Raw genomic sequence first — 13333 nt, 5'->3', positions numbered from 1 at the left:
GCGGGAAGAGATTCGCTCAGTCATCCGCCCTGGTGAGACACCAACAAGTTCACAACTGACCACAGAGATTTAGTTTTGCTGTTATTCACATTTAGGTTTGGATCCATGTTCCTTGGGGTTAGTTTCTGCTGATGTTCATCAACTCCAGCCCAATTATACGTGTTAATATTTTGAATAAAAATCAAATGAATCAACTTTGTGTAAACTACCGTCTTTTGTATATCTCTGAACCATGTTTGTTCATTTTGAAGGGCCCTCCCTTTCTCCTGCCTCCTCCATCCTCAGGCCCAGCAACAAGTGTGAGGAGCTGTTGGAGCTTCATCAACTCCTCGAAAAAAACAACTTGGACTCAATGTCCCTTTTATCCCCCGCCCAGTCTCCAAGCTTCTTTTCCTCTTCCACGTCCTGGTTGTCTCCCAAATCTACGTCCATCATTTCTGGAACTCCATGTTCGAATCCTGCAGCAGGTTTCTGTCCCTATCACAGAATTGGAGTTTAATGCAGACAAGTATTGCACCTTGGAAGGACAAACCAAGGCAGAACACTCAAGGTAAATGGTAGGACACTGAAGAGTGCAGTAGAACACAGGGATCTGGGAATACAGAGAGATAATTCCCTAAAAGTGGCGTCACAGGTAGATAAGGTCATAAAGAGTGTTTTTGGTACATTGGCCTTTATAAATTGAAGTATTGAGTATAAGAGTTGGAATGTTATGGTGAGGCTGTATAAGACATTGGTGAGGCTGAATTTAGAGTATTGTGTGCAGATTTGGTCACCTAATTACAGGAAGGATATTAAAAAGGTTGAAAGAGTGCAGAGAAGGTTTACAAGGAGAAACTGAGTTACAGAGAAAGATTGAATAGGTTAGGACTTTATTCCCTGGAGCGTAGAAGAATGAGGGGAGATTTGATAGAGGAATATGAAATTATGATGGATATAGATAGAGTGAATGCAAGTACGCTTTTTCCACTGAGGCTCGGGGAGAAAAAAACTAGAGGACATGGGTTAAGGGTGAAGAGGGAAAAGCAGGACTCGAGGGCACAGCCTCAAGATAAGGGGGGCGCAGTTTAGATCGGAGTTGAGGAGGAACTTCTTCACTCAAAGGGTGGTGAATCTCTGGAATTCTCTGCCCGTTGAAGTGGTGGAGGCTACTTCGCTAAATATATTTAAGTCACGGGTAGATAGGTTTTTGACAGACAAGGGAATTAAGGGTTATGGGGAGAAAGAGGGAAAGTGGAACTGATCCACTTCAAATCAGCCACGATCTTATTGAATGGCGGGGCAGGCTGGAAGGGCTAGATGGACTACTCTTGCTCCTATTTCTTATGTTCTTATGAAAAGTTGAAAGGGAATATGACAGGGGGGGCTTCTTCACACACAGAGTGGTGGAGCTGCCAGATGAGGTGGTGAATGCAGGCTCACTTTTATCATTTAAGAAAATCTTGGACAGTACATGGATGAGGGGGGTGTGGAGGGATATGGTACCAGTGCAGGTCAGTGGGATTAGGCAGAAAAATGGTTCAGCACAGCCAAAAAGGGCCAAAAGGACTGTTTCTGTGCAGCAGTGTTCTATATCCTAATTGAAGCAGCTCTTCTTATAGTCATAAATACAATGTGAATGTGACTCAGGTAAACTCTCCCTCATTGTCCATCTCACTCTGTCTGCACCCTCTGACAAGTGACCACAATACCACACAACCCTGCCACAGCAACCTCTGCAAGACATGCCGGATCATCAGCATGGATACCATCATCACACGTGAGAATACCATCCACCAGGTACATGGTAAATACTCTTGCAACTCGGCCAACATTGTCTACCTGATACGTTGCAAGAAAGGATGTCCCGAAGCATGGTACATTGGGGAGACCATGTAGACGCTACGACAACGGATGAATGAACATCGCTCGACAATCACCAGGCAAGACTGTTCCCTTCCTGTTGGCGAACACTTCAGTGGTCACGGGCATTCAGCCTCTGACCTTCGGGTAAGCATTCTCCAAGGCGGCCTTCACCACACACGACAGCGCAGAGTCGCTGAGCAGAGACTGATAGCCAAGTTCCGCACACGTGAGGACGGTCTCAACAGGGATCTTGGGTTCATGTCGCACTATCTGTAACCCCCGTTTCTTGCCTGGGTTTGCAAAACCTCATTTACTATACTGTCTGGAGACAATACACATCTCTGTAACCTGTGATCAGTGCTCCTTCCACTCACATCGTCAGCCACTTCAGGTCTTGAACAGCAGGTTAGGTGTAAGGTTTTGCATTCTAATCAGTAATCTCTAAACTGTCTGTGCTTTATATGCTCTGTCTGAGGCCAGAACTCTCCATTCACCTGACGAAGGGGCTAACCCCGAAAGCTTGTGAGTATATTATCAAATAAATAGGTTGGACTAAAACCTGGTGCTGTCAGACTTTTTACTGTGCATCCTCTGAGCCACACTGACACCTCACAATGCCCGGGGGCTGATTGACGGCAACACCGGACCAATAGGAAGAGAGGGGGCGGGGTTGGAGGACTGAGCGGGGAACGGCTGGTCCTCCAACCAATCGGAGTGAATGAGGGGGGCGGGGCTGGGCGTGGAGCACGCGCAGTGAGTGATGGCAAGGGGCAGATGATTTGTGTGATTGCGATCTCGGTGAGTGAAATAAATCGCTCTGAGCAGGAGCTCTGGATCCTGCGGGTTGACGGATAGGCTGCGTAAACATGTCGTATAAGTTGCAAAGTCCCGAAAATCCTCTTCCCGGTCCCCGATTGCCCGGAGCGGGGCCTCAATTTTTTTTAACCCCGAATCGCGAGTTCACGTCCGCCATTTTGCCAGTGGGCAAACGTGCGACAGAGCGCATGTGCAGCTGACCTAGCCGCCACCTTTGTGAGGGGCAACGGGAGGGTGGGTGGCCGCCATGTTGGTGAGGGGCAATGTCCCTCATTTTTCAATGGGAACAACGTGTCCATCAAGCCAACGTGTCCAGGAAGTGGAGTTTGCAGTGGGCACTGAAGACTTCAGTCTTCCCAAATTTAAATGCAATGAATTTCTGCTCAGCCAGTTCTGGGTGTCAGACATATCATAGAAACCCCTACAGTGCAGGAAGAGGCCCTTTGGCCCATCGAGTCTGTACTGACCACAGTCCCACCCAGGCCCTACCCCCATACCCCTACATATTATACCCAATAATCCCTCTAACCTACGCATCTCTGGACACTAAGGGGCAATTTCTTAGCACGGCCAATCAACCTGACCCGCACATCTTTGGACTGTGGGAGGAAACCCACGCAGACACGAGGAGAATGTGCAAACTCCACACAGGCAGTGACCCGAGCCTGGGAATCGAACCCAGCACCCCGGAGCTGTGAAGCAGCAGTGCTAACCACTGTGCTACCGTGTCGCCCTCAAGTTCTATCTATCAGTTCCTCTTCAAGTCTGATTTCGAGCTGATGGTTTTCACGTACGCCTGCACTGCTGGTCCTTCCAGGGGGTGGAGCTCGAGGATTTTGGAGATTCTCTCGTAGCTCAGGTTGTGTTTTGTATGAAGTACGACTGAGCACTGTGTCAGCAGCCAGGTGTCACAGAATCTCCAGAGTGCAGCAGCAGGCCATTCAGCCCTTCGAGTCTGCACTGACCCAGACCCTATCCCTATAACCTTTTACCCTGCTAATCCCCCAAACCTGCACATCTTTGGATTGTGTGAGGAAACTGGGGCACCCGAAGCAAACCTGTGCAGACACGGAGGCTCATAAACACCAAGTGGAGGCTGCAAACAAACACCCAAACCTGCCATCTTTAAAGGCAATAGGCAGCACTCATCCTGTCCAGGCAGCAGTAATTTAATTTGTTTTGATTTATTATTGTGACATGTGTGAATATACAGCGAAAAGTATTGTTTCTTGTGCGTCAAATCTACAAAACATGCCATGCATAGGGAAGGAAAAGACAGGATGCAGAACGTACTAAATAAAAACAAATTACTGCAGACGCTGGAATCTGAAACCAAAAGGGAAAATGCCGGAAAAGCTCAGCAGGCCTGGCAGTATCTGTAAGGAGAGAAAGGAAGTGACGTTTCGAGTCCAGACAACCCTTGGTGCAGAATGTACTAGGGTATAGAGAAAGATCAACTTAATGTGAGGTGGCTCATTCAAAAGCATGATGGCAGCAGGGAAGAAGCTGTTCTTGAGTTGGTACGTGTCCTTAGACTTTTGTGTCATTTTTCTGATTGAAGGAGGTGGAAGAGAGAATGCCTGGGGTGTGTGGGGTCCTTAATTATGCTGGCTGCTTTTCCAAAACAGTGGGAAATGTAGACAGTGTCAATGAACAGGAGGCTGGTTTGAGTGATGGACCGGACTTTGTTCACAAACCGTTGTAGTTAATTGTGGCCTTGGACATAGCAAGAGCCATACTAAGCTGTGGTACAATTAGAAAGAATGCTTTCTGTGGTGCATCTGTAAAAGTTGGTGAGAGTCATAGCTGACATGCCAAATTTCCTTGGTCTTCTGAGAAAATAGAGGGGGTTAGCTTATGAGGAGAGATTGAGTAGACTGGGCCTGTACTCATTGGAGTTTAGAAGGCTGAGGGGAGACCTTATCGAGACATATAAGATAATGAAGGGGCTAGACAGGGTAGAAGCAGAGAGATTATTTCCACTTAGAAAGGAAACAAGAACTACAGGGCACAGCCTCAAAATATGGGGGAGTCAATTTAGAACAGAGTTGAGGAGGAACTTCTTCTCTCAGAGGGTAGTGAATCTTTGGAATTCTCTGCCCATTGAAGCAGTGGAGGCTATCTCGTTAAATGTGTTTAAGTCACAGGTAGATAGATTTCTGACCAATAAGGGAATTAAGGGTTATGGGGAGCAGGCGGGTAAGTGGAACTGAACCACTATCAGATCAGCCATGATCTTATTGAATGGCAGGGCAAGGGGCTAGATGGCCTACTCCTGCTCCTATTTCTTATGTACTTATGTTCTTTGATGGGCTTTCTTAACAACCGTGTCAGCATGGGGGGGACTAAGAAAGGCTGTTTGTGTTCTGGACACCTAAAAATGTGAAGCTGTCGACCATTTCTACATCATCCCCATTGATATAGACAGGGGCATGTTCTCCTCTGAAGCCAATGACTATCTCCTTCATCTTGCTGACACTGAGGGAGAAATTATTGCCACCGCACCAATTCACCAGGTTCTCCACCTCTTTCCTGTACTTTGTCTCATCATTGTTTGAGATCCAATGCACTATGGAGGACAGAATGTTATGAATTTCTCGACTGGACTCACAGTGATGGCTTTTGGACTCTCCTTTTACAGGGGATTAGAAGGGGAGCATTTACACACACAGAACTCAAACCAAGTGGAATCTTTGTATCTTCTCAATTGATATCCTGGACTGATACTGACTGATTTGTTTTTCAACAGGATATTTAATGAAGACTGGAAACTCAATCCAAGCATCACATCAATATCTGACAACAGTCTCTCGATCCGTCAGGATCTGAACATCGTTGGGTCTTGAACATGGAAGGAAACAGCACTATTCAGGTTGTGGCGGAACCGTGGAAATGTGTGGACTGTGGGAAGAGATTCAATTACCCGTCCAAACTGGAAATTCATCGACGTAGCCACACCGGGGAGAGGCCGATCATCTGCCCCAAGTGTGGGAAGGGATTCACTCAGTCATCCGCTCTGCAGAAGCACCTGCGGATTCACTCCGGGGAGAGACCGTTCACCTGCTCCGACTGTGGGAAGGGATTCACTCAGTCGTCCCATCTGCAGACACACAAGAGAGTTCACACCGGGGAGAGACCGTTCATCTGCTCTGAATGCGGGATGGGGTTCATTAATTTGACAAACCTGAAGGCACACAAGAGACTCCACGTTCAGGAGAAGTCATTTATCTGCGCCAAGTGTGGGAAAGAGTTCACTCAGTCATTTGACCTGATGACACACCAGCAAGTCCACACCGGTGAGAAGCCGTTCATCTGCACCGAGTGTGGGAAGAGATTCGCCCGGTCGTCCTACCTACTGAGGCACCAACACGTCCACACAGCCAAGACCTTGTTTATATGTACCGACTGCGGGAAGTCCTACGGAAGTTCCCAGGACCTGAAGTCCCATCAACGCATTCACACCGACGAGAGGCCATTTGGATGCCCTCACTGTGAGGCATGTTTCAGGCGATCAAATGACCTCCTGGTACACCAGCGCAGTCACACTGGAGAGAGGCCGTTCTCTTGCGCTGTCTGTGGAAAGGGCTTCACTCAGTCATCCAACCTGCTGAGACACCAGCAAGTTCACACTAAGCAAAGGGCTGCTCAGTTGCCTTAACCTTGGTTTAATTGACCGAAACACCATCACGTGCGTACTTCTGAAAGACGTCAGTCAGCTGCATGTTTGTGGGATCTTGCTGTGTGTAAATTGGCTGCTGTGTTTCCTACATAACAACAATGACGACACTTCAAGAGTACTTCATTGGCTGTTAAGCACTTTGGGGTGTCCTGTGGTGGTGAAAGGTGCTGTAGAAACGCGAGTTTTTCAATTGAAGATTTCTGTTCTTTGATCTTGCTGTCTGGAACTGAGTTGATTTCAGCCAACTTACCATTGAATAAATTCACTTTGGTTCAGACAACGCTTTAACCAATTAAGGCAAAGGCAGAATTACCTGGATAGTAGATTTAAAAAGAAGTTTATTCAATGAAAAAAGGTTTACTGAACAACTTTAAGACGTTGACTTTTACAGCTTCATGTGGGTGATCCATCTGTAGAAGTGTAACCCTCTCTGGCTCTTTCTTCGACAGGAATTCTGGTGGAATTCAGCCTCGGGAGTCTGGTTCCTTCTTTGATAAGAATTTCCTTGGAACTCGGCCTGGGGAGTTTTCAGTATTTGGCTCACAAGGAAGACCTCCAGAACCTTTTATCTCCAAAGTGACCAATACCCCACGTCAGAGTTGGGCCTGTTGTAACCTGATAATTGGTCAGTTTGGTCTCCAGATTAATTGGATCCCCAATTACTTGCACCACCTTCTCTCATTATCTTAGACAGGAATACAGTAGAATTGTTTTATACGACCCCTTTACCTGATTCAATACAATCCCTTATTCACACAGTTTCAAATGTTGAGGCTAATCAGAACTTGAAGGTCTCTCTTGCCAATACATTTATCTTCATTGCACATTCTTTACATAGCAATTTAAATCTCACATTTTTACATCAAATAAAAGTCTTTTATTATAACTATGATTAATTATTGATTATTTGAAGCTTCCAATAGCATTTAGTATTTTTTTAAAATAAAGCTCCAGTTTCCCTTTAGTTAACATGTCTTCCTTGACCTTGTTACTTACAATATTTAAAAAGTCAACATGGGCGCAATGGGTAGAATGGCCTCCTTCTACGCTGTCTGATCTTTGTTTATGTTTAAAGTCAGTGGTAAATACCAGGACCGCACTTGCCAAGACAGGTAATAAGAAGCAGAGAAAATGGAATGTTTCCAAGAGAAAATTGGATGCGTACTTGAGGGGAATAAATCTACAGGGATACGGAGATAGAATAGGGACAGAGAGGCGGTATGGACTCAGTGGGCTGTATGGCCCCATTCCCAATCTTTTGATTTGATTTGATTTATTATTGTCACGTGTATTAAGATACAGTGAAAAGTATTGTTTCTTGCGCGTTGTACAGACAAAACATACCGTTCATAGAGAAGGAAATGAGCGAGTGCAGAATGTAGTGTTACAGTCATAACTAGGGTGTAGAGAAAGATCGAGTTAATGCGAGGTAAGTCCATTCAAAAGTCTGACCAGCAGGGAAAGAGCTGTTCTTGAGTCGGTTGATACATGACCTCAGGCTTTTGTATCTTTTTCCTGAAGGAATAAGGTGGAAGAGAGAAAGTGCGGGGTGCGTGGTGTCCTTAATTATGCTTCTGCTTTGCCGAGGCAGTAGGAAGTGTAGACAGAGTCAATGGATGAGAGGCTGGATTGCCTGATGGATTGGGCTACATTCATGATCTTTTGTAGTTCCTTGTGGTCTTGGACGGAGCAGGAGTCATACCAAGCTGTGATACAACCAGAAAGAATGCTTTCTATAGTGCATCTGTAAAAGTTGGTGAGAGTCATAGCTGATATGCCAAATTTCCTTAGACTTCTGAGAAAGTAGAGGTGTTGGTGGGCTTTCTTAACTATAGTGTCGGCATGGGGGACAAGGACAGGTTATTGGTGATCTGAACACCTAAAAACTTGAAGGTCTCGACCCTTTCTAGTTCGTCCCCGTTGATGTAGAGAGGGGCATGTTCTCCTTTACACTTCCTGAGGTCGATGACAATCTCCTTCGTTTTGTTGACATTGAGGGAGAGATTATTGTTGTCGCACCAGTTCACCAGATTCTCTATCTCATTCGTTAGAGTTTAGAACTCTAAATTCTAAACTCGTTAGAGTTTAGAAGAATGAGGGGAGATCTCATTGAGACGTATAAGATGATGAATGGGATGGATAGGATAGAGGTGGAGAGACTCTTCCCGCTCAAAAAAGACAGTAGGACTAGGGGGCACAGCCTCAAGATAAGGGGGAGGCGGTTTAGAACGGAGTTGAGGAGGAACTTCTTCACTCAAAGGGTGGTGAATCTCTGGAATTCTCTGCCCGTTGAAGTGGTGGAGGCTGCCTCGCTAAATATTTTTAAGAAGCGGGTTGATGGGTTCTTGATAAGAGAGGGGATTAAGGGTTATGGGGAGAGGGCGGGAAAGTGGAACTGAGCCACGACAGATCAGCCATGATCTTATTGAATGGCGGGGCAGGCTCGAAGGGGCTAGATGGCCTACTCCTGCTGCTATTTCTTATGTTCTTATGTATTCCTGTACTCTGTCTCATCACTGTTTGAGATCCGACCCAGTACGGTGGTGTCATCAGCAAACTTGAAAATCGAATTGGAGGGGAATTTGGCCGCACAGTCGTAGGTGTATAAGGAGTATAGTAGGGGGCTGAGAACACAGTCTTGTGGGGCACCGGTGTTGAGGATTATCGTGGAGGAAGTGTTGTTGCCTATCCTTACTGACTGTGGTCTGTGAGTTAGGAAGTTCAGGATCCAGTCACAGAGGGAAGTGCCAAGGCTCAGGCCACGGACTTTGGAGATGAGTTTCATGGGAATGATAGTGTTGAAGGCTGAGCTGTAGTCAATAAATGGGAGTCTGACAAAAGTGTCCTTGTCATCTAGGTGTTCCAGAGTTGAGTGCAGGACCAGGGAAATGGTGTCTGCTGTGGATCTGTTGTGGTGGTAGGCAAACTGTAGTGGATCCAGGTAGTCCGGGAGGCTGGAATTCATTCGTGCCATGGCTAACCTTTCGAAGCACTTCATAATGATGGATGTCAGAGCCAACGGTTGATAGTCATTAAGGCAATTAATGCCTGTCTGATCTAAAGAAAGCAACTTCAGCTGCTGCAGTCCCTCCAACTCACTGAAGCCACTCATCCCTAAAGTCATTCTGGTAAATTTCCTCTGCACCCTCACTAAGAATTTCCCAAAGTGTGGGGCCCTTATGCAGGGTTCAGTTCCAGAGGGATAGAATTGTAAATCAGTGAGATTCTGTTCAACTTGTTTAGAACCAGGGTTAGACAACACTGGGATCTCCATCAGCATTAGTGATCTCTGTTTAGGAAAAGGAAATAGAGACACTGGAGAAGGAGCAACAAAGATACACAAGAGTAATCCCAGAACTGAGAGCATTTAACCCTCAGGAAAGACTGGGGCTGCTTTTCTCTAGAAAACAGAAGACCGAAAGGTGACCTGACGGAAGTCTTTAAGATTATGAAGTAGTTCCAAAGTGGCGGCACGGTGAACATAAGAAATAGGAGCAGGAGTAGGCCATCTAGCCCTTCGAGCCTGCCCCGCCATTCAATAAGATCATGGCTGATCTGTCGTGGCTCATTCCACTTTCCCGCTTTCTCCCTATAACCCTTAATTCCCTTGTCTGTCAAAAACCTATCTACCCGTGACTTAAATATATTTAGTGAGGTGTCCTCCACCACTTCAACGGGCAGAGAATTCCAGAGATTCACCACTCTTTGAGTGAAGAAGTTCCTCCTCAACTCCGTTCTAAACTGCCCCCCCTTTATCTTGAGGCTGTGCCCTCTAGTCCTGCTATCCTTCCTAAGCGGGAAGAATCTCTCTACCTCTATCCTACCCATCCCTTTCATTATCTTATACGTCTCTATAAGATCCCCCCTCATCCTTCTAAGCTCCAACGAGTACAGACCCAGTCTATTTAGTATCTCTTCATAGTCCAACCCCCTCATCTCCGGTATCAGTCTAGTGAACCTCCTCTGCACTCCCTCCAAGACCAAAATATCCTTGCGCAAGTGCGGCGACCAAAACTGCACACAGTACTCCAGCTGCAGCCTCACCAGTGCCCTGTACAGTTGCAGCAAGACCTCCCTGCTTTTATATTCAATCCCCCTCGCTATAAAGGCCAGCATTCCATTCGCCTTCTTGACCACCTGCTGCATCTGCAGACTGGGTTTTAGCGACTCATGCACAAGGACCCCCAGGTCCCTCTGCACCGTAGCATGCTGCAGCTTTTCGCCCTTTAAATAGTAATCCCTCCTACTATTATCAGTGGTTAACACTGCTGCCTCAAAGCACCAGGGCCCTCTGTGTTTGATTCCCGGCTTAGGTCAGTGTCTGTGTGGGGTCTGCATGTCCTCCCTGTGCCTGTGTGGGTTTCCTCAGAGTATTCCAGTTTCCTCCCTCAGTCCGAAAGACGTGCTGGTTAGGTGTATTGGCCGTGCTAAAAATTTTCTCTCAGTGTACCCGAACGGGCGCCAGAGTGTGGCAACTAGGGTTTTCCACAATAACTTCATTGCAGTCGTAATGTAAGCCTACTTGTGACTAATAAGTACATTTTAACATTAAAAACCTCTACCCAGCGAGTGGAGAGAATGTAGAACTCTCCCAACAGTGAGTGGTTGAGGTGAACAGCAAGAATACGTTGAAGAGGAAGCTGGATACATACATGAGGGAGAAAGGACTCGGGTGGCACGGTAGCACAGTGGTTAGCACTGCTGCTTCACAGTTCCAGGGTCCTGGGTTCAATTCCCAGTTCAGGTCACTGTCTGTGTGGAGTTTGCACAATATCATCGTGTCTGTGCGGGTTTCCTCCGGGTGCTCCGGTTTCCTCCCACAGTCCAAAGGTGTTAGATGGATTGGCCATGCTAAAATTGTCCCGTTAGTGTCCCGGGATGCGTAGGTTAGAGGGATTAGCGGATAAATATGTAGGGATACAGGGATAGGGCCTGGGTGGGATTGTGGTCAGTGCAGACTCGATGGGCTGAATGGCCTCTTTCTGCACTGTAGGGTTTCTATTCTATTCTAAAGAAGGATATACTGATGGGGGAAATGAAGAGCAGTGGGTGGAGGCTCATGTGGAGCATATATACTGACACAGACCAATTGAGCCGACTGGCCTGGCCCAGTTGTATGGACAAGTGTCTTTATTTTAGATCTATCTGTAGTGGTAGGAAAGACACTATTTACTATCCAGGATAAAATAAACGTCCTTCATCAGCTTTTCTGGAACAGTTCAGTGGAAATGTGCTCTCCCAGCCTCAAAGAGCATCAGCCCAGTGGAAGCAAAGTGTGAGACCAGCCAGTCCAGCAGCAAAACACCTTCCGATCCTTCCACTTCACCCACTGTCAGAACGAACATGGTTCAGTCTTGGATGTGATCAACAGCAGCAATAACAGCAGAATCCAACTTCTGTGATCACTTGCGAACTCGCCGGTGTCTCTGCAGGAGGGATCTTTCCCACACTGAGAGCAGCTGAACGGCCTGTCCTCAGTGTGAACACACTGGTGAACCGCCAGTTCCTGAAAGCTGTTGAAACCGCTCCCACAGTCAAGAGCATTTAAAGGGTCTCTGCTGGGTGTGAGTATGATGTGGGTATGCCGGCGTTGGACTGGCGTAAACACAGTGAAAAGTCTGACAACACCAGGTTTTAGTCCAACCTATTTATTTGCTAATATACTCACAAGCTTTCGGGTTAGTCCCTTCGTCAGGTGAATGGAGAGTTCTGGCCTCAGACAGAGCATATAAAGCACAGACAGTTTAGAGATTACTGATTAGAATGCGAATCCTTACACCTAACCTGCTGTTCAAGACCTGAAGTGGCTGATAATGTGAGTGGAAGGAGCACTGATCACAGTTTAAAGAGATGTGTATTGTCTCCAGACAGGACAGTAAGGTTTTGCAAACCCAGGCAAGTCACGGGGGTTACAGATAGTGCGACATGAACCCAAGATCCCTGTTGAGACCGTCCTCATGTGTGCGGAACTTGGCTATCAGTCTCTGTTCAGCGACTCTGCGCTGTCGTGTGTCGTGAAGGCCGCCTTGGAGAATGCTTACCCGAAGGTCAGAGGCTGAATGCCCGTGACCACTGAAGTGTTCGCCAACAGGAAGGGAACAGTCTTGCCTGGTGACTGTCGAGTGAGTAACACTGTGCGTCAGCAGGCTGGGTACTGGCTGAATCCTTTCGCACACACACAGCAGGTGAATGGTCTCTCCCAGTGTGAATTCGCTGGTGTCTCATCAAGGTGCACGCCCTTCCAAACCGCTTTGTGCAGAGAGAGCAGCTGAACGGTCTCTCCCCAGTGTGAATGCGCTGGTGGGACTTCAGATGCTCAGCAACTTTGAAGCCACTCCCACAGTCAAGGCATTTAAAGGGTCATTCCTGGGAGTGAGTGACTTTGTGTGTCTGGATAACCGAGTGAATCCATTCCCACGCTCGGAGCAGGCGAATGCTCTCTCCCTGCTGTGAACTCGCCGGTGTGTTAGCAGGGCGGATGACTGAGTGAATCCCTTCCCGCACACAGTGCAGGTCTTTCCTCGGTGTGAACACTGTGGTGTGTCAGCAGGGGTCCCTTCCTGACCGTCTGAATCCCTTCCCACACACAGAGCAGATGAATGGCCTCTCCCTGATGTGAACTCACTGGTGTCTCTGCAGTGTACATGGCGTTTTAAACCTCCTTGTGTAGTGAGAGCAGCTGAACGGTCTCTCCTCAGTGTGAATGCACTAGTGGGACACCAGTTCCTGTGTGTGTGTGTGTGGGTGGATGCGTGTGTGTGCGTGTCAGTCATGTTCCAGTCTCCTGAAGAAGACAGAACAGAGAAACATTTCTCCTTCTACATTCAAAGGCCAATGGTGTTCAGGTCCAAGTGAATTGAGTGACGGTCAGATGCTAAGGTGATTCATTTTGGTAGGACAAACTTGAATGCGGATTACAAGGTCAACAGCAGGGTTCTGAGATTTGTGGAGAAATAGCGAGACCTTGGGGTTCATATCCACAGATCTCTGAAG

The 13333-nt window shown here is 47.1% G+C and overlaps 1 protein-coding gene across 1 annotated transcript in view; it reads left to right on the top strand.

Moving 5' to 3' along the window:
- The window catches only part of LOC145363519 (uncharacterized), a 66930-nt gene extending 59723 nt beyond the window's left edge, over window positions 1–7207 (top strand). The window contains exon 4 of the mRNA XM_080218711.1: window positions 5462–7207. Coding sequence (XP_080074837.1) covers window positions 5462–6319 — 858 coding nt within the window. The 3' untranslated portion in view covers window positions 6320–7207. The remainder of the gene's footprint in view (window positions 1–5461) is intronic.
- The last annotated feature ends 6126 nt before the right edge of the window (window positions 7208–13333 follow it).

The sequence above is a fragment of the Carcharhinus amblyrhynchos genome, unplaced genomic scaffold, assembly GCF_965287045.1.
Source record: "Carcharhinus amblyrhynchos unplaced genomic scaffold, sCarAmb.v2.hapA scaffold_39, whole genome shotgun sequence".
Taxonomy (NCBI): Eukaryota; Metazoa; Chordata; class Chondrichthyes; order Carcharhiniformes; family Carcharhinidae; genus Carcharhinus; species Carcharhinus amblyrhynchos.
Note: the sequence above shows the minus strand (reverse complement) of the source record. Positions and strands in the feature narration are given on the sequence as shown.